General features: G+C 39.3%; 1 protein-coding gene across 21 annotated transcripts in view; it reads right to left on the bottom strand.

Moving 5' to 3' along the window:
- BCL2L13 (BCL2 like 13) overlaps positions 1-25429 on the bottom strand; it is a 147696-nt gene that overhangs the window by 51260 nt on the left and 71007 nt on the right. For 7 of the 21 annotated variants that reach the window (XM_036253133.1, XM_036253129.1, XM_036253139.1 and 4 more), the window contains 2 exons: positions 21235-21336; positions 14952-15095 (listed from right to left, as the gene is read on the bottom strand). The exons of 1 other annotated variant lie outside the window; for it this stretch is intronic. In XM_036253133.1, the coding sequence (XP_036109026.1) occupies positions 14952-15065 (114 nt within the window). In that variant the 5' untranslated portion in view covers positions 15066-15095; positions 21235-21336. Of the gene's footprint in view, positions 1-53; positions 165-14656; positions 14730-14921; positions 15096-21234; positions 21337-24404; positions 24505-25429 lie in introns of those variants that run through there. 13 more of the 21 variants (XM_036253124.1, XM_036253134.1, XM_036253131.1 and 10 more) reach the window with 11 other exon arrangements.

Below are 25429 nucleotides of genomic sequence, written 5' to 3'. Positions count from 1 at the left end.
TTAGCTGAGTGACCTTCTCTCTGAGAAAGCAGGGGTTTTAAAAAAAGCTTAAAATCAGCTACATCCACTCACCTTGGGCTCAGGCAGAGGGAGGGCAAACTGGACTGAAGTTGTGTGGAGAGTATCTGGGACTCCTGGCTCAGGGCTCCTGGCTCAGAAGACAGCTGGATGGGAAGACATCTGGAGTTTTGTCCTCAATCACTCCCTCATAGGACAGTAGCCACCTTACTCAAAGCCCTGGGGAGAAGCAACGGCCCCTTCCACAGGAATTAAACACCACCAGTCCAGGCCAGAAAAATGCATATTGAGGCTCATTAACATCCAGTCTGATAGCAAGCAAGTGCTCTACCCACTGAAAATCCTCTTACACCTGAGGGATTTTTCATTCAGATGAGGGCTACAAATCGAGGCTTGTTAGGTAACTGAGACTAATAGTATCCAGGCAAAAAGCTAGAGGATAACTGAACCTTTCCTTGGCTTACAATCTACCCAGGAAAGTAAGACTTGACAGTGGTGTTTAACGTGGGTCCCTTCTATACTCATCCAAACCCAGTAGAGGGAGCCACAAACAGTAGAACACCAACACCCACAGGGACAATTTGGCAGGCTCCAAAACCCCTGAGACAGCCAAAATGGTGAAACAGAGACACAAATCCCAAATGAAAGAACAAGAAAATTCTGCAGGAGAAGAAATACATGACATAGAGTTAAGCAATATATTAAAGGGAGAGTTCAGAGAAATAATCATAACAAAGCTCAACAGCATGAGTATAGATACAGAAACACTGAAAACCAACTGACTGGAAATAAAGAATGACATAGCAGAAATAAAGAATACATTGGAAGGAATAACCAGCAGAGAAGAGGAAGCCAATGATCACATCAGTGAAATAGAAGACAGGGTAGGAAAAAACCACCCAATCAGAAAAACCAAAAGGAAAAAACAAAAAAAAACAGGAAGACAGCCTAAGAAAACTGTGGTGTACCACATGAAACATAACAATATCCACATCATAGGAGTGCAAGAAGAAGAAGAAAATGAGCAAGGGTTAGAGAACATACTTGAAGAAATAGAGACAAAAAACTTCCCTAATTCAGTAAAGAAAAAAAGCATACAAGTTTAAGAAGCACAGAGAGCCCCAAGTAAGAAGAACTCAAAGAGGCCCACACCAAGACCCACAGAATTAAAATGCCAAAAATTAAAGAAAAAGAGAGAATCCTAAAGGCAGCAAGAGATAAGCAACAGGTTACCTACAGAAGAACCCTCATAAGGCTATAAGCTGACTTCTCAACAGAAACACTACAGGCCAGAAGGGAATAGCATGAAGTAATCAACATAATGAAAAACAAGGTCTGAATCCAAGACTACTCTATCCAGCAAGGCTATCATTCAAAATAGAAGGTGAAATAAAGAGCTTCCCGGAAAAAAAAAAAATGCTAAGGGAATATATTAGCACCAAACCAGCACTCCAAGAAATGTTAAAAGGACTGCTGTAATAAGTAGAAGAACTAGGAAGAGAAACATAACCATAATAAACAAAAATGGCAATAAGTACATATCAATAATAACCTTAAATATAAACGGATTAAATGCTCCGATCAAAAGACAGAGTAGCTGATTGGATAAAAAGCATGACTCATATATATGTTGTTTACAAGAGATCCACCTCATAACAAAAGACTCACATAGGTTGAAAGTGAAAGGATGGAAAAAAATTTTCCAAGTAAACGGAATGTCCCATGTGCATTTGAGAAGAATGTGAATTCTGCAGTTTTGGGGTGTAATTCTTTGAAGATATCTATTAAATCCATTTGAGAGACCACATGTTAGGACATAAACTAAGTCTCAACAAGTTCAAGAAGATTGAGATCATATCAAATATCTCCTCAGATCACAATGGCATGAAACTACAAATTAACTACAGCAAAAACATTTAAACACATGGAGGCTAAATAGCATGTTATTAAACAATGAATGGGATGCCAAGGAGATCAGGGAAGAAATTAAAAACTTCATAGAAACCAATGAAAATGAACACACAACACCACCAAATCTATGGGACGCAGGAAAAGAGTTCTGAGAGGGAAGTTCATAACACTACAGGCCTACCTCAAGAAACAAGAAAGATTTCTAATTGTCTATCTAACTTCACAACTTGAAGAACTGGAAAGCAAACAAAAAGAAAAACCCAGAGCAAGTAGAAGGAAAGAAATAGTAAAGATCACAGCAGAAATAAACGACATAAAGACTAAAACAAACAATTCAAAAGATCAATAAAACAAAGAGCTGTTTTTTTTAAAAGGTAAACAAGACTGATGGACCCTTAGCTAGACGCACCAAGAAACAAAGCGAGAGAATCCAAATAAACAAAATCAGAAAAGAAACAGAAGTAACAACTGACACCACAGAAATACAAAAGATCATTAACAAATACTATGAACAATTACAGCCAACAAATTGGACTATCTAGGCGAAATGGACACATTTCTAGAAACAAATAGTCTCCCAAACCTGAGCTGGGAAAAGAGAGAAAACGACAACAGATCAATAACCACTAAGGAAATTGAAGATGTAATCAAGAATCTCCCAGCAAACAAAAGCCTGGATACCACGGCTTCACAGGGGAGTTTTACTGAACTTTCAAGGAAGAACTAACATCCATTCTCCCCAAACTATTCCAAAAAATTCAAGAAGGAAGACTTCCAAACTCATTTTATGAGGCCCACATAATTCTAATTCCAGAACCAGATAAAGACTATACAAAGAAAGAAAATTACAGGCCAATATCCCTAATGAACATAGAATGCCAAAATCCTTAACAAAATATTAGTAAATCAGATCCAGCAATACATTAAAAAATTATTCATGCCCTGGCTGGTTTGGCTCAGTGGTTGGAGCGTCGGCCTGCGGACCAGAGAGTCCCGGGTTCGGTTCCTGCTAGGGGCATGTACAAAAAAAAAAAAAAAAATCATCATGACCAAGTAAGATCCATCCCAAGGATGCAAGACTGTTACAATATTTACAAACCAATAAATGTGATACACCACATACACAAAATGAAAGATAAAAACCATATTATCATATGAATAGATGCTGGAAAAGCATTCGACAAAATCCAGCATCAATTTCTGATAAAAATACTCAGCAATGTGGGACTAGAGGGATCATATCTCAACATAATAACAGCCATATATGAAAAATCTATAGTCACCCGGCTAATGTGGCTCAGTGGTAGAGCATCAACCCAAGTCCAAGAGGTCACCAGTTTGAATCCCATTTAGGGCACATGCACAGTTGTGGGCCAAACTCCCAGTGCAGGGCATACAGGAGGCGGCCAATTGATGTTCTTTCTCATCGATGTTTCTATCTCTTGCTCCCTCTCCCTTTCCGTCTAAAAATAAAGAAAGAAAAAAAAATTAATATTAAAAAACAAGAACAAGAACCGAAAAATGGCGGCGGAGTGAACGGAGCTACACAGACCGTCTCCCAGAACCAAACGGAATTACAACTATAACACAGACAAATCGACGGGAAAAACCAACAAAAAAACAGCTTGTGAGGACCATACAACGAGGGACACTGACTCCATCCCGGTAGGCTTGCGAAGGCGCGAGACGGGGGCTGGGAGCCCACGGTCGGCAGCTCGGCAGCGGCCTTAGCTGGGAGCAGCGCCCTCGGGTTACACTCCCAGGCAGCTCCACAGTGCAGCCGGGACAGAGGCTGAAACAGCCACAGCCACTCACCTTGGGCTCCGGCAGAGGGAGGGCGGACTGGACTGGAACTGTGTCGGGACACTTGGGGTTTGGAGGGCGCTCAGAGCTTTGGCTGAGTGCAGCCATGCAGGACGGTGGCCACATTGCTCCTTCCCAGGGCTCTGGGGAGAGGCAGCAGCCCCTCCCTCGGAGATCCAACCCCACCCTGTGGGCCATTGAAGTGCTAATTGAGGCTCACTAACGACCAGCATCTGCCCCACCCTCGGGAAAGCCCCTTGGCTGAGCACCAGAGGGAGTTTTTCAATCAACTGACAACCCAAAACTCATCAAGTAACCTAGCTGCTAGCCTCCAGGCAAAAAGCTAGAGGATAACAGTACCTTTCCTGGGCTGGCAACTTTAACCAGGAAAGTAAGACTTGACAGTGGTGTTCAACGTGGCTCCTCCCTCGCTCATCTAAATACAGGAGAGGGAGCCACAAACAGCAGAACACCAACACCCACAGGGAGAACTTGACAGGCTCCAAAGCCCACAGTGATAGCCAAAATGGTGAAACACAGAAACAGAAGCCAAATGAAAGAGCAAGAGACCTCCACCGAAGATGAGATCAATGTGGAGCAGTTAGGCATGTTAACAGAGCTAGAATTCAGAGCCATGATCTTGAGGAAGCTGAACAGCATGAGTAAGGACATAGAGACACTGAAAATAAGCCAACTGGAAATTAAAAACCAACAAGAAGAGATAAAAAATGACATATCAGAAATGAAAAACACATTGGAAGATTTAAAAAGCAGAGTAGAGGAAGCTGAGGACCGGATCAGTGAATTAGAAGACAGGGTAGAAAAAATCAACCAATCAGAAAAACAAAAGGAGAAAACTATTAAAAAACAGGAAGACAGCTTAAGAGAACTATGGGACAACTGGAAACGTAATAATATTCGCATCATAGGAGTCCCCAAAGAAGAAGAAAATGAGCAAGGGATAGAGAATATATTCAAAAAAATAGTGACAGAAAACTTCTCTAATTTGGTGAAGGAAGAAGGCATTCAAGTTCAAGAAGCACAGAGAGTCCCAAGTAAGAAGAACCCAAACAGGCCCACACCAACACACATAGTAATTAAAATGCCACAAATTAAAGACAGAGAGAATCCTAAAAGCAGCAAGAGATAAGCAACAGTTTACCTACAAAGGGAACCCCATAAGGCTCTCAGCTGATTTCTCACAAGAAACACTACAGGCCAGAAGAGAATGGCATGAAGTAATCAAAGTCATGAAAAACAAGAATCTGAATCCAAGACTACTCTACCCAGCAAGGCTATCATTCAAAATAGAAGATCAAATAAAGAGCTTCCCAGACAAAAAAAGGCTAAGGGAATACATTAGCACCAAACCAGCACTGCAAGAAATGTTAAAAGGACTGCTGTAATTACCAGTAGAAATGGGAAGAAAAATAGAACCACACTAAACAAAAATGGCAATAAATAAGTACATATCAATAATCACCTTAAACGTAAATGGATTGAATGCTCCCATAAAAAGACACAGAGTAGCTGATTGGATAAGAAAGCATGACTCATCTATATGTTGTTTGCGAGAGACCCACGTCACAACAAAAGACTCACATAGGTTGAAAGTGAAGGGATGGAAAAAAATTTTCCAAGCAAATGGAAAGCAAAAAAAAGCTGGGGTAGCAATTCTCATATCTGATAAAACAGATTTCAAAATGAAGACCATAACTAGAGACAAAGACGGCCACTACATAATATTGAAAGGATCTATCCAACAGGAAGATATAACCTTGATAAACATATATGCACCCAATATAGGAGCACCAAAATATATTAAAAATCTTCTGGAGGACTTCCAAGGAGAAATCGACAGCAATACAATCATAGCAGGGGACTTCAACACCCCATTGACAGCACTGGATAGATCCTCTAGGCAAAAAATTAGCAAGGAAACAGAGACTCTAAATGAAGCACTAGACCAAATGGATTTAATAGATATGTACAGAGAATTACACCCCAAGGCTACAGAATACACATTCTTCTCAAGTGCACATGGGACATTCTCAAAGATAGACCACATGATAGGGCACAAACTAAATCTCTACAAGTTCAAGAAGATTGAAATCATATCAAGCATCTTCTCAGATCACAACGACATGAAACTAGAAATCAATTGCAACAAGAACATGCAAAGACATTTCAACACATGGAGGCTAAATAGCATGTTATTAAACAATGAAGGGGTCACCGAGGAGATCAAGGAAGAAATTAAAAACTTCCTGGAAACCAATGAAAATGAACACACAACAACACAAAATCTATGGGATGCAGCGAAAGCAGTTCTGAGAGGGAAGTTCATAGCACTACAGGCCTACCTCAAAAAACAAGAAAAATTTCTAATTGACTGTCTAACCTCACAACTTAAACAATTAGAAAGCAAACAAAAAGAAAACCCCAGAGCAAGTAGAAGGAAGGAAATAGTAAAGATCAGAGCAGAAATAAATGACATAGAGACCAAAAAAACAATTCAAAGGATCAATGAAACAAAGAGCTGGTTTTTCGAAAAGATAAACAAGATTGATGGACCCTTAGCTAGACTCACCAAGAAACAAAGAGAGAGAACCAAATACACAAAATCAGAAATGAAAGAGGAGAAGTAACAACCAACACCACGGAAATACAAAAGATCGTTAACAACTACTACGAACAACTATATGGCAACAAATTCGACAATCTAAGCGAAATGGACTAATTTCTAGAAACACACAGTCTCCCAAAACTATTCCCGGAAGAGATAGAAAACTTGAACAGATCAATAACAACTAAGGAAATTGAAGAGGTAATCAAGACTCTCCCAGCAAACAAAAGCCCAGGCCCAGATGGCTTCACGGGGGAGTTTTACCGAACATTCAAAAAAGAACTAACACCCATTCTCCTCAAACTATTTCAAAAAATTCAAGAAGAAGGAAGACTTCCAAACACGTTCTATGAGGCCAGCATAATTCTAATTCCAAAACCAGAAAAAGACACTACGAAAAAAGAAAACTACAGGCCAATATCCCTGATGAACATAGACGCCAAAATCCTGAACAAAATATTAGCAAATCGGATCCAGAAATACATCAAAAAAATTATTGACCATGACCAAGTGGGATTCATTCCAGGGATGCAAGGCTGGTACAACATTCCCAAATCAATAAACGTGATACACCACATAAACAAAATGAAGAATAAAAACCACATGATCATATCAATAGATGCTGAAAAAGCATTCGACAAAATCCAGCATCCATTTCTGATAAAAACGCTCAGCAATGTAGGAATAGAGGGATCATATCTCGACATAATAAAGGCCATATATGAAAGACCTACAGCCAACATCATACTCAATGGACAGAAACTAAAAACATTTCCATTAAGAACAGGAACAAGACAGGGATGTCCACTTTCACCACTCTTATTTAACATTGTACTGGAAGTCTTAGCCACAGCAATGAGACATGAAGAAAAAATAAAAGGGATCCAAACTGGAAAGGAGTAAGTGAATCTGTCATTATTTGCAGATGACATGATATTGTACATAGAAAACCCTAAAGACTCCATCAAAAATCTATTAGACTTAATAAATGAATTTGGCAAAGTAGCAAGATACAAAATTAACGTCAAGAAATCGACGGCATTCTTGTACATCAATGATGAACTCACAGAAAGAGAAACTGAAAAAACAATCCCATTTACCATCGCGCCAAAAAAATTACGATACCTAGGAATAAACTTAACCAAAGAAGTAAAGGAGCTATTTGCAGAAAACTACAGGTCATTGAAAAAAGAAATAGAGGAAGATATAAAAAAGTGGAAGCACATACCCTGTTCATGGATTGGAAGAATTAACATAATTAAAATGTCCATACTACCCAAAGCAATCTATAGATTCAACGCAATCCCCATCAAAATACCAACGACATATTTCATAGAACTAGAACATATACTTCAAAAGTTCATATGGAACCAAAAAAGACCCCGAATAGCCATAGCAATCTTGAAAAAGAAGAACAAAGTAGGTGGGATCACAATACCAGATATCAGGTTATACTACAAGGCGACTGTAACCAAAACAGCCTGGTACTGGCACAAGAACAGGCATATAGACCAGTGGAACAGAACTGAAGGCCCAGAAATGGACCCAAGGCAATACGCTCAATTAATATTTGACAAAGGTGGCAAGAGCATACAGTGGAGTAAAGACAGCCTCTTTAATAAATGGTGTTGGGAAAATTGGACAGCTACATGCAAAAAAATGAAACTAGACCATCAACTTACACCATACACAAAAATAAACTCGAAATGGATATAAAAGACTTAAATGTGACCCGTGAATCCATAAAAATTCTAGAAGAAAATGTAGGCAACAAAATTTCGGACATCATACGGAGCAGAATTTTCACTGATACATCACCTAAGGCAACAGAAATAAAGGAGAAAATGAACACATGGGACTACATCAAACTAAAAAGCTTCTGCACAGCAGAAGAAACAATCATCAAAATGGAAAGGCAACCCACTGTATGGGAGAACATCACTGCCAATGATGTATCAGATAAGGGGTTAATTTCCAATATATATAGAGTGCTCATACAACTCCACAAAAGGAAGACAAAGAACCCAATTAAAACATGGGCAGAAGAGCTGAATAGACACCTCTCCAAACAGGACATACAAATGGCCAAAAGACATATGAAGAAATGCTCAACATCACTAATCATCAGAGAGGTGCAAATTAAAACAACAATGAGGTATCACCTCACACCTGTCAGAATGGCCGCCATCAACAAATCATCAAACAACAAGTGTTGGCGAGGGTGTGGAGAAAAGGGGACTCTAATACACTGCTGGTGGGAATGCAGACTGGTGCAGCCGCTATGGAAAACAATATGGTGCTACCTCAAAAAATTAAAAATTGAACTTCCATTTGACCCAGTGATCCCACTGCTGGGAATATACCCTAAGAAGCCTGAAACACCGATCAGGAAGAATATACGTACCCCCATGTTCATAGCAGCACTATTTACAATAGCTAAGATCTGGAAACAGCCCAAGTGTCCACCAGTAGACGAATGGATAAAAAAGCTGTGGTACATATACACAATGGAGTACTATGCAGCGGTAAGAAAGAAAGATCTCTCATCCTTTGAGATGACGTGGAGGGACCTGGAAAGTATTATCCTGAGTGAAAGAAGCCAAGCAGAAAAAGACAAATACCACATGATCTCACTTATATATGAAATATAATGAACATAACAGTCTGAGGAATACAGTAGACCCAGAAACATGGAAGTAGGGCACAGACTGACATCCCTCAGAAGAGGGGGTGGGGGGGTGGGGGGTGGGAAGAGATAAACCACAGAACTTATATGCATGTATGCATGACCAATGGACATGGACAACTAAGCCGGGGATGGGGCGGAGGTGGGGTGGGGTGGGGTGGGGGTGCCAATGGGGTAAAAAGGTAAAATATCTGTAACAAAAAAATAAATAAAAATTTATAAAAAAAAATAAATTAAAAAAAAAAATCAAGAACAGCAAAAAAAAAATCTACAGCCAACATCATACTCAATGGGCAAAAACTTCAAGTATTTCGTTTAGGGACAGGATCAAGACAGGGATGCCCATTTTCGCCATTCTTATTTAACATACTACTGGAAGTCTTAGCCATAGCAATTAGACATGAAGAAATTATAAGGACTTCCGGCCCAGGCCGGTTTGGACTTCCGGTCAAGATGGCAGCGTAGGTAAACGTGTGGTATCACGTCCTCCCACAACCACATGAAAGTTACAACTACACTACAGAACAACCATCATTCAAAACTGCCTGAAATCAAGCTGAATGGAAGTCCTACAACTGTGAAATTAAAGAAGTCACATCGAGACTGGTCCCACACCCATGTGTGACGGATAAAAATCAGGAGGACACCTCAGCTGTGATGGTCCTCCCTGAGGACTGAGGGGTCCCCATCCCACACCAGGCACCCAGCTCAGGGTTCCAGTGCCAGAAAGAGAATCCCCATAACTTCTTGCTGGAAAAACAAGCATAAACTGAGGCTGAGGGAGGCTGAGGTGACTGGCGCCTCAGGCAGCTCCTCTTAAAGGGCCTGTGCACGGACTTACCGGACTCGCACCCTCAGGGCTCCAGCATGGGGGAGGCTTGAAAGGCATCAGAGTCATATGGGGAAGAACTGAGTTGTTTGGCATTAGAGTGAGGGCTGGAGAGGGGGCTTTCTCCTGGACAGATGTGCTGTCAGAGGCCTTTGTTCTTTTGGTGAGCCCTTCCCAGGGACAAGCAGACAGCCGCTATATGTGGGATCCAGCAACCTGGCTCACTGTTTGTCCCACCCTGGTGATTCTCTGAGGCCCCGCCCCACCCAACTTTCAGGCCCACCCAAGCTGCTGCCTGTTGCTTTACCATAGGATTGACCTGTCTTGGAAGGATGCTCAATGGACTTAGTGAGAACCTCAGTGAACTTAGTGAGGGCCTCAAGGGCATAAAAAAGGACCAGTCAGAAATGAAGAAGGCACTAACTGAAATAAAGAATAATTTACACAGATTCAATAGTAGAGTAGGTAAAGCCAAGAAGCAAACCATTGGTTTGGAATATAAGGAAGCAAAAAACACCCAATCAGAACAGCAAAAAGAAAAAGAATCCAAAAAAATGAGGATAGAGTAAGGAACCTCCGGGACAACTTCAAGCGTGCCAACATTCGCATCTTGGAGGTGCCAGGAGAAGAAAGAGAATAAGAAATCAAAAATGTATTTGAAACAATATGGCAGAAAACTTTCCTAACTCGGTGAAGGAAACAGACATACAAGTCCAGGAAGCACAGAGAGTCCCAAACAAGATGAACCCCAAGAGGCCCACACCAAGACACATCATCATCAAAATGCAAAAGGTTCAAGACAAAGAGAGAATCTTAAAAGCAGCAAGAGAAAGGCAGCTAGTTACCTACAAGGGAGTTCCCATTAGGCTGTCAGCTGATTTCTCAAAAGAAACTTTGCAGGCCAGAAGGGAGAGGCAAGAAATATTCAGTGATGAAAAGCAAGAACCTACAACCAAGATTACTCTATCCTGAAAAGCTGTCATTTAGAATTGATGGCCATATAAAGAGTTTACCAGACAAGAAAAAAACCAGAGGAGTTCATCACCACCAAACCATTATTATATGAAATGCTGAAGGGTCTTTTTGAAGAAAAAGATAAAATATATGAACAAACAAAATGGCAATGAATACATATCTATCGACAATTGAATTTACAAACAAAATGAACAGGCAGAACAGAAACATTCTCATAGATACAGAGAACATTTTGTTGGTTGCCAGATGGGAGGAGGGTTGTGGGAATGGGTGAAAAAGGTGAAGGGATTAAGAAGTACAAATTGGTTGTTAGAATGACAAACCTCAAAGGGAAGGGGAGTTGGTGGGTGAGAAGAAATAAACCAAAGAACTTATACATATATATGCATAACCAATGGACACAGACAACAGTGTGGGGAAAGGGGGGAGGCAGGAATGGGGAGGAGAAGGTCAATGGGGGCGAATTGAGGAACATCTGTAATACATTCAACGATAAAAATAAGTTTTAAAAAATAAATGAATAAATTTAGCCCAATCTTTTGCCCTTTATTTGGAACTTGACCAAGAACCTTTCAGCGTTTCACCAAAAAATAAAAATAAAGAAATAAAAAGGGATCCAAACTGGAAAGGAGAAAGTGTAACTGTCATTATTTGTAGATGAAATAATAGTGTACATAGAAAACCCCAAGGACTCCATCAAAAATCTACTAGATTTTTCCAGCCAGTGTAGCTCAGTGGTTGAGTGTCAATCCATGCACCAGGAGGTTGATGATTCGATTCCAGGACTGTACACATGCCTAGGTTGTTGGCCCAATCCCCAGTGGGGGTCATGCAGGAGGTGACCAATTGATATTCTCTCTCATTAGTGTTTCTATTTCTCTCTCCCTCTCACTTCCTCTCTCTCTAAAATCAGTAACGGAAAAAAAGTTTTTTTTAATCTATTAGATTTAATAAATAATTTGGCAAAGTAGCAAGGTACAAAGTTAACATCAAGAAATCAACGGCATCCTTTTTTTTTTATCCTCACCCAAGCACATTTTTGCATTTATCTTGAGATAGAGTGGAAGGGAGAGAGGGAAAAAGAGAGAGAAACATCAATGTGAGAGAGACACATTGAGTGGTCACCACTCACACGACCCCAACCAGGGCCAAGGACAAATCACAACCGAGGTACATGCCCTTAGCGGGAACCAAACCCAGGCCTCTCTGGTCTGCAGGCCAAAGCTCTAAACGCTGAGCCAAACTGGCCAGCGTGTCGACGGCATTCTTATACACCAATACTGAACTCACAGTAGACAACAAACAAAAAAAATTCCATTTACCACTGTGGAAAAAAAATTAAGATAACTAGGAATAAACTTAACCAAAGAAGTAAAGGACCTATTTGCAGAAAACTACGGGACATTGAAAAAAGATACAGAGGAAGATATAAAAAAGGGAAAGTATATACCTTGTTCATGCATTGGAAGAATTAATTAACATCATTAAAATGTCCATACTACCCAAAGCAATTTATATATTCAATGCAATCCCCATTAAAATCCCAACAACATATTTCACAGAACTAGAACAAATACTTCAAAAGTTCATATGGAACCAAAAAAAGAAGACCCCGAAGAGCCACAGCAATCTTGAAAAAGAAGAACAAAGTAGAAAGGATCACAATACTGGATATCAGGTTATACTACAAAGCCACTGTAATCAAAACAGCCCAGTACTGACACAAAAACAGGCATATAGATCAATGGAACAGAACAGAGAACCCAGACATTGACCCAAGACATTATGCTCAATTAATATTTGACAAAGGTGTATGCTCTATACAATGGAATAAAGACAGCCTCTTTAATAAATTGTATTGGGAAAATTGGACAGCTATATGCAAAAAAATGAAACTAGATCATCAACCTACACCATACACAAGAATAAACTCAAAACAGATAAAAGACTTAAATGTGACTCACGATTCCATAAAAATCCTAGAAGGATATGTAGGCAACAAAATTTCAGATATCACATACAGCAGAATTTTCACTGATACAACCCTAACACAAGGGAAACGAAAAAATGAACACACCAAATCATCAGACAACAAGTGCTGGCGAGGGTGTGGAGAAAAGGGGATTCAAGTAAACTGCTGGTGGGAATGCAGACTAATACAGTCATTATGGAAAACAATATGGTGTTTCCTCAAAAAATTAAAAATTGAACTGCCATTTGACTCTTGATCCCAATTCTAGGAATATATCCTAAGAAACCTGAAATACCAATTAAAAAGAATATATGTACTCCCATGTTCATAGTGGCCCTATTTACAATTGCTAAGATTCAGAAACAGCCCAAGTGTCCATTAGTAGATGAGTGGATAAAAAACCTGTGGTACATATACACAATGAGAGAACACTATGCAGCTGTAAGAAAGAAAGACCTCTTATCCTTTGAGATAACATAGAGGGACCTGGAGAGTATTATGCTAAGCAAATAAGCCAATCAGAGAAAGACAAATACCACATGATCTCACTTATTTATGAAATATAATGAAAAAAATAGACCCAGGGACACAGAAAGGAGTATGGTTCAGACTGACAAACCTCAGAGGAAGGGGCTGGGGAGAAGGGATGAGACAAACCAAAGAACTTATATGCATGTATGCATGCATAACCAATGGACATTCACAACAATGCTTGGGGGTAGAGATCGGGAGGAGGGTGTCTGGGGGGAAAAAGGAGAAACATCTGTAATAAAAATTAATTTAAAAAAAAATTGACAAGAGCCCTGGCCAGTGGAGCTCAGCAGTTACAGCATCAGCCTGCAGACCCAAGGGTCCCGGGTTTGATTCCTGGTCAAGGGCATATAAAGTTCAAAATAATATATTGTCGGGACCTCATGGCTCAATGGTAGCGCATGTGACTCCAAAATAATATATTGTTTGGGTGTATGTATATATGTATGTTTAAACTATAATTTTTTTAGTATGTTATTAATAGATTTTTTTTTTTAGAGAGAGTAAGGGAGTAAGAGAGCAACACTGATCAGTTGCCTCCTGCATGCCCCCTACTAGGGATCAATACACAACCTGTCATGTGCCCTGACCAAGAATTGAACCAGAATCTCCTCAGTCCGTGGGACGACGCTCAATCCACGGAGCCACACCGGCTGGGCATATTTAAATTACAATTTAAAAAAATAGGAGTTATCTTTGTGAAGTATATAGAATCGTATAGAAATCTAGGAGGGACATATAAGGAAATTCAAAAGTACTGGCTGTGTTCTTCTCTAGGACTGGCATAGTAGACCCATATGTGGTAATTTTATTATTCTGCATCCCTTAGTTATTTACATATTTTTTGTTAGTATGAAATGTTTCATAATTAGAACTATTTAAAAATACTAATTAACTTGGGGGGAAAAGGAGAAACATCTGTAACAATAATAAGTAAATACATTTTTAAAAATAAAAATAAATAAAATAAAACTACTACTTAAGCCTGGCTGGTGTGGCTCAGTGGATTGAGCACTGTCCCATGGACTGAGAGATCCTGGTTCAATTCCTGGTCAGGGCACATGACAGGTTGTGGCTTGATCCCCAGTAGGGGGTATGCAGGAGGCAACTGATTGATATTTTTGTCACATCGATATCTCTCCCTCCCTCTCTCTCTGTGAAATCAATTAAAACATATTAAAAATATATATACCACACAGCACTCTGGCTGGTGTGGTTCAGTTGGTTGGAACACCATCCTTTGCACCAAGGGTCATGGCTTTGATTCCAAGTCAGGGCACATACCCAGGTTCGAGCCCCTGGTCTGGGCGTACTTGGGAGACAATTGTTCGATGTGTCTCCCTCACATTGATGTTTCTCTCTGTGTCCCTTCCTGTCTCTAGAATCAATGAAAAATGTATCCTCAGGTGATGATTGAAAAATATAAATAAATTATCACATAGCAATTTACTATATGTAAAATCTTAGTAGTTTAACTTAAACTGCAGAACAGCCTTTCCATTGTCACACAATCTATATTACATAATATTAAATAATATAAGTGATAGTAAACCTATACTTAATTTTTTGAAAGAAAAGATTTTTAAAATAGAGCTCATACCCAGCCACCTTGCTGGATGATGTGCTCTGCTGCACAGTCCTCCAGATACGTCACACCAAACTGCAGCAATGTTTGCAGAGGCTCTTGACCACGTCTCGCCAGCTCCAAAAGCATTTGCTGTAGCAAAACCAGAGGCACTAAAATCTTCAATGCAAAGATGAGAGAGTAAAAACACAAAGTGAAATTCTTATCATTCATTTTATATATTCAACTACTAGAAAATTATACTTAGATGCATCATTATGAAATTTCATTTTTTATTACAATAAGGGAAATAAAACAATGACCCCGCCACTGGAATCTTTGTGAATAATGCATATAGGTTTTATACCTTAGGGGAGTGATTTTCAATTGATGTGCCGAAAGAATTTTTAAAACATGCAATATCTGCTCTGACTAGTTTGGCTCAGGAATTATAGCATAGGCCCATGGACTAAAGGGTTGTGGATTTGATTCCATCAAGGGCATGTACCTGGGCTGCAGGTTCGATCTCAGGCCCCAGTCAGGGTCATGCTAGAGGTAACCAAGCAATGTGTCTCTCCTGCGCCCCCGCCCCCCTCAGTCCAACTCTATCTGAATAAATAGGAAAAAAAAAAATCCTCGGGTGAGGATTTACAAAAAATTAAATAAAAATAAATTAATGAAAAAATATCCTCAGGTGAGAATTAACAAAAATAAATAAAGTAAAATTCTCTTAAAAAAAAAACAACTATTCAATATCTGACTATTTAGTCAGGGGCACTGACTTTTTTTCCTTCGACTATCAAATAAAAAAATGACAACAGCCAAAACAACAACAGCCATCTGGTGTGAATGAATCAAAATTATACCTATCTTTTTTTAAGCTTGGAGAAGAACCAGATTTTTTTTTCTTTATTGACTTTTAGAGAGAGGAAGGGAGAGGGAGAGAGAGACAGAAACATCGATGAGAGAGAACATCGACTGGCCGCCTCCTGCATGCCCCCCACTGGGGATCAGGCCCACAACCTGGGCATGTGCCCTGACCAGTAATCCAACTGGTGACCTCTTGGTGCATGATTGACGCTCAACCACTGAGCCAAAACCACTGGGCTATACCTATATTTTTTTTTGTCAGATCAGCAAAAAATATATTTTTTGGTGTGCCGCAAGATATTAGTAATTAGTTTATGTGTGCCATGAGATGAAAAAAGTTGAAAATCACTGCCTTAAGGTGTTAGAAGTAATTATAATATGGAAATAATTGGGCTTGTGTGTGTGTGTGTGTGTAGCAAGATATGCACACAAAAATCGTTAAAGCATTATTTATAGTGAAAGTCTGGAAAAAACACAACAGGAACTGGTTAAATAATTAGACTGTTTACTGTCCAATCACCAAGATTTACTTTCAGTGAAAAAAGAAAGATACAGGAGTGTGTGCACAATAATGGTACCTTTTGTGTAAAAACAAATAAACAAACAAAATATACATACATATATGTTTGGATAATACTATAGTATCTCTGGGAAAATATACAAGAAACTGGTAATAGTGGTAGTCTAAGGAAGGAGAAATAGGTAATGGTGACAAGGGTGGAAAATATTTTTCAATGTATATCTTTCTGTACTTTTTACACTTTGTGCTTATATTATACTATATTTGAAAATAAAAACTTTCGAAATGATCTATTCTATAAAAGTTATCAAAAACCGAAGGAGGCTTTATTATCATTCCTAATAACCTTGTGGCTCAATATTTTAAAATCACAAAAATTTATGACAGAAACTAACTAGAGTCCCTTGCCTTCCCTCAAAAAATTACATACTGAAAAAAAACTAAGTACTTTCAGTAAACCATCTGCATGCAACCTCTTTTGTCTAAAACATCAAGTGGTCTGCCTGGCCAGTGTGGCTCAGTGGACTGTGTATTGCCCCATGGACTGAGAGATCCCAGTTTGATTCCCAGTCAGGGCACATGCTCGGGTTGCAGGCTCGATCCCCAGTAAGGGGCGTGCAGGAGGCAATCAAATGGTTTCTCTCTCACACACTGATGTTTCTATCTCTCTCTAAAAAATAAATAAAAACACATTAAAAAAACTAAATAAAACATCAAGAAGTCTCAACATGACTGAAAAAGAAATGCCAAAGCAAATTAAACCAATTCCAATTTTCCTTGCTACTGAATTGCTAAAGTAATAATAACTGAGGAATTATAAAATAATTCTGCAGAAAAAGACAAACAGAAAAGACAGTGAGTTTATATTCATACTAATATTCTTTGGCTTTTAAATAAAAGCAGACCTGGCAGACCTGAGGGAATGAATATCAAACTCTGAAAGAAAGAATGCAACAAACACATCATCTTTTTGATATTCTAAAAGAACTCCAGACCAAAATATATTTAAAAATCTCATTAACTAAATGTAGGAGTATAGAATATAAAGAATATATCAGGCTTTTTCCACAGTTAGAAAACCTTTCACACTATTTAAAAAACAAAAAACAAAACTGTTGTTTATCTAGTCCCAATATTTTGCCTTAGCATGAGCAGAAATCATCATATTAACTTCAAAGGCCTGTAATGTTTTGCACCTCAAAAGATTTTAATTTCCCAGCCCTGGCCGGTTTGGCTCAGCGGTTAGAGTGTCGGCCCACGGACCGGAGAGTCCCGAGTTCGGTTCCCGCTAAGGGCATATACCTTGGTTGCAGTTTGTCTCCGGCCCTGGTTGGGGTTGTGTGGGTGGTGACCAGTCAATGTATCTCTCTCTCATCGATGTTTTTCTCTCTATATATATATCCCTTCCACTCTATCTGAAGATAAATGCAAAAAGTGTCCTTGGGTGAGGATGAAAAAAATAAAAAATAAAAAAAAATTCTAATTTCCCATAATAATCTGAATTTAATATTTCCCATAATAATCTAATTTCCATAATCTACTTACATGCCACACTTTTAAATTATTAATGTTCAAGCACTACCATTTCTTTGGGAAATAAGTTGCAAACATTTTATGCTTGTTACATAAAATAATACTTATATTTATTTGTTTCAAATTTACCTCTTCCATATCAAAAAGCAGATGCCCTAGTTTTACTGTGTAATAATCTAGAAATAAATCTGTAATCCTCTTTCATTACTATTTTAATTTTAGTCCTCAATCATAATCCCTTTCATTCACCACTATACTTTTGAGGCTTAAATTTGTAATTCTTTTAGTCTGTTCTTCACATGGCAATTCCTCCATTGCTTTGATAATTTAAATTATCTTTTCTTGGATCTTCTCCATACCAATTATATTTTTCTTGATATGCAGTTTACAGGAATAACATCTTCTATTTGGTTAATACTGTTAGTGGTACATTTTATGTCTATTTTACCTATCTGACATACTGTTTTCAAGGGATCTATATGATGACTTCTAGGCCCACTATCTTTTAAGTATAGTTTAGGTTGTCTTTATATAGTTAAACCCTCTTGCTCTCTAATTTGCTCATAAACAAAGTTTCATGAGTTATTTCAACAACTGATCCCCATCTACTTGGAATTTTACTATGTACAGGAATTGTATATCATCTGTACATCTATGATTTTGTACTCTCCCTCCACATAGCATTACAAAAATGTTACAACAAAACTGCATTCCCAAGCATCCATCCCTAGAAAGCTCTACTATTCAGTTGTTGTTTTTTTTAATATGTTTTTTAAATTGATTTGAGAGAGAGAGGAAGGGTCAGAGAGAGAAACATCAATGTGAGAAAGAAGCATAAATCAGCTGCCTCCTGCACACACCCTGCTAGGGATCAGCCCACTATCAGGGCATGTGTCCTGACCGGGAATCAAACTGACCACCACACCAGCCAGGGCAAGGCCTGACTATTCTCAATCTTACCCTTTGAATTCCTTTCTGTAAGTCATTTCCTTACTGCATAATATTAATCCCCACAACACATATTAATTAGTTTTTCTTCCATTACTTTTGCAATACAGTAAATAAACCCTTGACTTTGCAGACCTCGACTTAATGGACAAAATTTCCAGTCCTTATATGTGAAAATTGACACCCTATTAACTTTAAAATGCTTTAAACCAAGATTGGCTTATAATTAAATTAACAGGTTATATTTTTTGTTATTAATTCACTGTTATTTATTTTCTTTATTGATTTTAGAGAGGAAGAGGGAGGGAGGGAGGGAGGGAGAGAGAGAGAGAGAGAAAGAGAGAGAAACATCAATGACAGAGAACACTGACTGGCCGCCTCCTGCATGCCTCCCACTGAGGATCGAGCCCACAACCTGGGCATATGCCCTGACTGGAAATCGAACCAGTGACCTCGATGCATGGGTTGACATTCAACTACTGAGCCATACCTGTCAGGCCACTATTATTTTTTTAATCCTCACCCGTGGATATTTTTTCAAGTATCTTCAGATAGAGTGGGGGGTGGGGCAGAAACATTGATGTGAGAGAGACACATAGATTGGCTGTCTCCTGCACAACGCTAACCAGGGCCAAGGACGAACCGCAACTGAGATACATGTCCTTGGCTGGAACCAAAGCCACAACGCTTTGTTCTGCAGGCTGACGGTCTAACTGCTGAGCCAAACCAACCAGAGCAATTCACTGTTTATTTATTTATTTATTTATTTATTTATTTATTTAATCCTCACCCGAGGACATTTTTGCATTTATCTTCAGATAAAGCAGGAGGGAGAGCAGGAGGAAGAGAGAGAGAGAGAAATATTAATGTGAGAGAGACACATCGAGTGTTTGCCACCCACACAACCCCAACTGGGGCTGGGGACAAACTGCAACCGACGTATGTGCCCTTAGTGGCAACCAAACCCAGGACTCTCTGGTCTGTGGGCTGATGCTCTAAACAGCCAGGGCTCACTGTTATTTTTAACATATTTTAGTGAATTTTTATTTATTTATTCACTAAATAAAGGCCATATGTTCAAAAAAACACTGTAAGTTTTGTGTTTTTGTCATTTTGCCAACATATCTACAACTATAGTCTACATATATTTTTTAAATATGTTTTTTATTGAATTGAGAGAGAGGAAGGGAAAGAGGAAGGGCAAGACAGAAACATCGATCAGTTGCCTCCTCGATGCCCCCTACTAGGGATCAAGCCCGCAACCCAGGGATGTACCCTGACCAGGATTGAACCAAGACCTCTCAGTCCATGGAACGAGGCTCAATTCACTTAGCCACACCAGCCAGGCGATAGTCTACATAATTAAATGCAAGAGTCACCACTCATAAATCCACGAATGATTAGGATATGATCACACCACATCACACTCGGTAATTGGTTCTGTTGTTGGGTGGCATGACTTTCTGCAGCAGTTTTAACTCATGCTAGCTTATGTTCTGATGTGTGCTAAACTGCACCCCAAACGTGTGCATTTGTTTACTCAAGGTGACTTGTGAATGCACACATTTACTAGACCTACTCACTATAAATTTAATATTACTATAACACATACAGAAAACATTTCCGTGAAATTAAACCTTCATATATACTTAATTTTAACTACACAAACATGTCTACAAAGTAAAAACAGGTAAACTCACTAATTTGTCAATTTTTTTTTTTTTTTTTCCGAGAGAGAGAGAGCGAGAGAGAGAGAAAGAGAGAGAGAGCGAGAGAGAGAGAGAGCGAGAGAGAGAGAGTGAGCGAGAGAGAGAGCGAGAGTGAGCGAGAGAGAGAGAGCGAGAGAGCGAGCGAGAGCGAGAGAGAGAGAGCGAGAGAGAGAGAGAGCGAGAGAGAGAGCGAGAGAGAGAGAAAGAGAGAGAGAGCGAGAGAGAGAGCGAGAGAGAGAGTGAGCGAGAGAGAGAAAGAGAGTAATTTGTCAATTTTTTAATATACGTATTCAAAAAACCTACTTTATTATATAAAAGACTTTCAGCTTTAACAGACAAACCCTTGCCTGATTTAGTCCATTATATCAATGTTTTACTGTAGTTTCTAAGATACTTTTGACCATGAAAAAGATTATCTCCACTGGCTGTCTCCTCATATATACCATGTGGCATCTCCTTCCAATAGGTTAGACTTTGCTAACAACATTATCATTTTATTAAGACCATATGAGCTTGCCTGGTATAGAAAGAAGGTATACCAAATAGCTCCAGGTGTCCCTTCCATAAGAATACTTGTGATGATAAATTATATATTTTGGTTTATCATCCTACAATTTAACCTATTTATGCTTTAACAACTGTAATAAATGTCACAAATTTTATCTGTACCTAATCCCTCAATTACGATTGAAGTCTTTGGCCTATCTGCTTCAAAATAAAATTTAAGACATATCCAGACCTTATGTATCACCCAATGTAATCCAAGAGGAAATAGGGAACACCAATGAAGTTTTGTTGTCAAAAGATTAAACCTCAATATAATCCAGGCCTCTAGATGTACCTACCAATGGGAAAAAATACAGAGATGTAAAGGAACTTGTTAAGTGACATCTCGGTGGTACAGTCAATAAAATCCAGAAGGTAGGAAATTTTATAGGACAAATAACTTGTAAGTGAATTAGAGAGTGAGTAAGTCCACATACTAGGAGAGACTTAAGTCACGTATTATATAATCAAATTTATATGAAATGTCAAGAAGGTAAGTTCGTAGAGACGGTACAGTAAGGATACCAGGGATCAGGAGGAGCAGGAAGTAAGAGTAATGACTACTGGGTATGGGTTTCTCTTTGGGAAGAAGAAGTGTTTTGGAATTAGACAGTGACAATGGCTGCACAACTCTGTGAATATACTAAAAACCACCAAATTACATGTTTTAGAAGAGTAAAGTTTATGGTATATAAATTAATATTTCAACTTAAAAAATAAAAAGGTGGTGACATCAACAGCATCTCAGAGTGAGAAGACCTCTTGGTTTCTCCCCTTGAAGTTACTAGCTGGACAACTATAGTTCAACAAAAGGTTCCCTGCTCAACACACAAACACATCTGAGAGACCCATGCAATGAAAAATCTGAAGATGGGCGTATTGAACAAGCAGAGGAGGCAGAAGGGGGAAAGACAGAAACAAGAGCCACAGATGCAGTCCAGTGCTTGCCATGGTTCCAGGTGACGCCGCAGCAAAGGAGGTGTTATGTTGCAGGCCACACAGAGCAGCAAGGAGAGGGTAAGAGCAGCAGAAGCAACATTCATCTTGAGTAGCTGGTAGCCATTGCAACTAAACCCAGTGATAGGAGCAGAGATGTGGCACAGAGATGTAGCATCCAGCAGCTGCCACTACCAGGAAGAAAACATCCACAGATGTGCAAACCCACCCACCTGTATTCAACCCCTCTCCCAACTATTGCAATGGAACCCAGTAGAGGCTGGTGGGACACCTCAGATATTACAGCACAACTGGCAGTCTCTGGGTTCAAAGAGGCAGCACCAGAAACTCATAGGCCCAGGAGCCCCAACCACCACCACATCCCACTGAAGGAGTGGTACTCTAAGACTAAGGCAATGTGGTCACAAAGGAAATGCCCAATTCCTTGGGAACACCAGGCATTTTCCACAGCTGAGGTGACACCACCCCTCTGAGACCTCAGAAGTCCCAGAAGTGTATGTAATGTAAGAGAAAATGGAAATTTGCACTATAGCAGCATCTACTACTGCAAAACAAAAGAAAGACCTTTACTTAGAAGGTGATAAATTCTTAAAAACAAAGATCACCTAAAAAAATAAGACTTCAATACCTCAAATGCACAGAGAAATAATCCATCAAGTACCATGAATAGCCAAAGTAATAAGTTAGCTTAAAAAGAAAACAAAAATTTCCAGAACCAAACTCACACACATGGAAGACTGCAATTTAAATGAGAGAGAATTCAACGTTGCAGTTTTGAAAAGACTCAGTGAGATAAAAATACTCAGGCAGTTCAATGAACTCCAGAATAAAATCAACAATCAAAAGGAGTATGTTCTCTGTGAGAACATATTTGCCAACGATACATTGGATAAGGGATTAATATCCAAAATATAGAGTACTCATACAACTCAACAAAAGAAACAAAAACAATCCAATTAAAAATGGGCCAATTATAAAATGGGCAGAAGACCTGAATAGACACTTCTCCAAACAGGACATACAAAGGCCAGGAAACATGAAAAAATGCTCAACATCACTAATCATCAGAGAAATGTAAATTAAAATGACTATGAGATATTACCTCACACCTGTCAGAATGGTAGCCATCAACAAATCATCAAACAACAAATGCTGGTGAGGATGTGGAGAAAAAAGTACCCTAGCAAACTGCTGATGGGAATGCAGATTGGTGCAGCCACAATAGAATAGGGTGCTTCCTCAAAAAATTAAAAATGGAACTTCCATTTGACCCAGTGATTCCACGTCTAGGAATATATCCTCAGAAGCCTGAAACACCAATCAGAAAGAATATATGTACCCCTATGTTGATAGCAGCACTATTTACAATAGCTAAGATCTGGAAACAGCCCAAGTGCCCACTAGTAGATGAGTGGATAAAAAAGTTGTAGTACATTTACACAATGGAGTACTATGCAGGTGTAAGAAAAAGAGATCTCTTATCCTTTGAGACGACATGGAGGGATCTGGAGAGCATTATGCTGAGTGAAATAAGCCAGTCAGAAAAAGACAAATACATGATTTAACTTATTCGTGGGACATAATGAACAAAATAAGCTGTCGACCAAAAAAGATCCAGAATCATGGAAGCAGGGACAGACTGACAAACATCAAAGGGATGGGGGATGGGAGTGGCGGAAAGAGATAAACCAAAGAACTTATATGCATGTACGCACAACCAATCAACACAGACACTTGGCTGGGGAAGGCAAGAGGCAGGTGAAAGCAGGAAGGAGGGGGTCAATGGGGAAAAAGGGGAACATCTATAATACTTTCAATAATAATAATAATAATAATAATAAAAGAAGTTTGTTACTGCTCTGGCCTGTCTGGTTCAGCTGTTGGAGTGGCGGCCTGTGGACCAAAGATTTGAGGGTTTGATCCTGGTAAATGGCACGTACCTCAGTTGCAGTTCAGTCGCCAGCCCTGGTTGGGGTTGTGGGGTTGTGAGGGAGGCAATCAATCAATGTCTCTGACATTGATGTTTCTCTCCCCCTACACCCCCATCTAGCTGAAGATAAATAAAAAAATATCCTTAGGTGAGGATTAAAAAAAAAAAGGAGTATGTTACCAAAGAGATTTAAACTATAAAAAAACCAAACAGAAATTCTGGAGCTGAAAAATTCAATAAATGAGATAAAGAATTAGAGAACTTGGGAAATATAGCAGACCAGACGGAAGACAGATATAGTGATCTTAAAGACAGAAATCTAGAAATGACTCAGGTGGGAGGAGAATTGATAGTTTTTACAAAAATGAAATAACTCCCCAAGAACTTCTGACTCCATTAGAAAAAGCAATATAAGAATAACGGATATGCCAGAAGAAGAAGAGAAGGAGAAAGTAACAGAGAGTCAAGTTAATTACCTCAATCCAAAAAGGCCTTCTCCAAGGCATAGTACATTAAAGATGTCAAATATTAATGATAAAGAATCCTCAAAGCAACCAGGATAAAGAAGATAGTGACCTATAAAGAAAACTCCATTAGGTTATCATCAGATGTTTCAGCAGAAATCCTATAAGCTATGAGAGAGTAGAATCAAATATTCCAAGTATTATTATTTTTTGAAATATGTTTTTATTGATTTTTTTTTAGAGAGAGAGGAAGGGAGAGATAGAAACATCGATGTAAGAGAGCTACATCGATCAGCTGCCTCCTGCAAGCCGCCCACTGGGGATCAAGCCCACAACCCAGGCATGTGCTCTGACCGGGAATTGAACCGGGATCTCTCAGTCTGTGGGATGACACTCAATCCACTAAGCCACCGGGACCGGGAAAATATTCCAGTTACTGAAAGAAAAAAAATCACCAGCCAAGGATAATCTACAGTCAAGTTATCCTTTAGATATGAAGGATAAAAGCTTTCCCAGACATACAGAAGCAGAGGGGATTTACCACCACAAGACCTGCATTATAAGAAATGTTGAAAGGAGCTCTTCTACGTAAAACAAAAAGAAAAAACAAAACGGTAAGACAACAGACAGACAGAAGCAGGAAAATGCAACTCTATTTCAGAAGAGAATATGCAATTCTTAATTATAACAAAGGTTAAGGCGAGGAAGCATTTAAAAAAAAACTGGTGGTGTAGGTGAATGCTGTGCTTGACTCCTCCCATGACCACATCAAAATAACAAAATTATAGAACAACAACCCTTGAGAACCACGTGAAAAATAGATAAAGAGCCCTGGCCGGTTTGGCTCAGCGGTTAGAGCATTGGCCTGCGGTCCGGAGAGACCCGGGTTCGGTTCCCGCTAAGGGCATGTGCCTCGGTTGCAGTTTGTCCCCGGCCCTAGTTGGGTCGTGCGGGTGGCAGCCACTCGATGTGTCCCTTTCACATCGATGTTTCTCTCTCTCTCTCTCTCTCTCTCTCTCTCCCTCTTTCCCTCCCAC

Source organism: Molossus molossus, unplaced genomic scaffold, assembly GCF_014108415.1.
Source record: "Molossus molossus isolate mMolMol1 unplaced genomic scaffold, mMolMol1.p scaffold_m16_p_10, whole genome shotgun sequence".
Classification (NCBI taxonomy): domain Eukaryota; kingdom Metazoa; phylum Chordata; class Mammalia; order Chiroptera; family Molossidae; genus Molossus; species Molossus molossus.
This window is presented reverse-complemented; position numbering and strand designations above follow the sequence as displayed.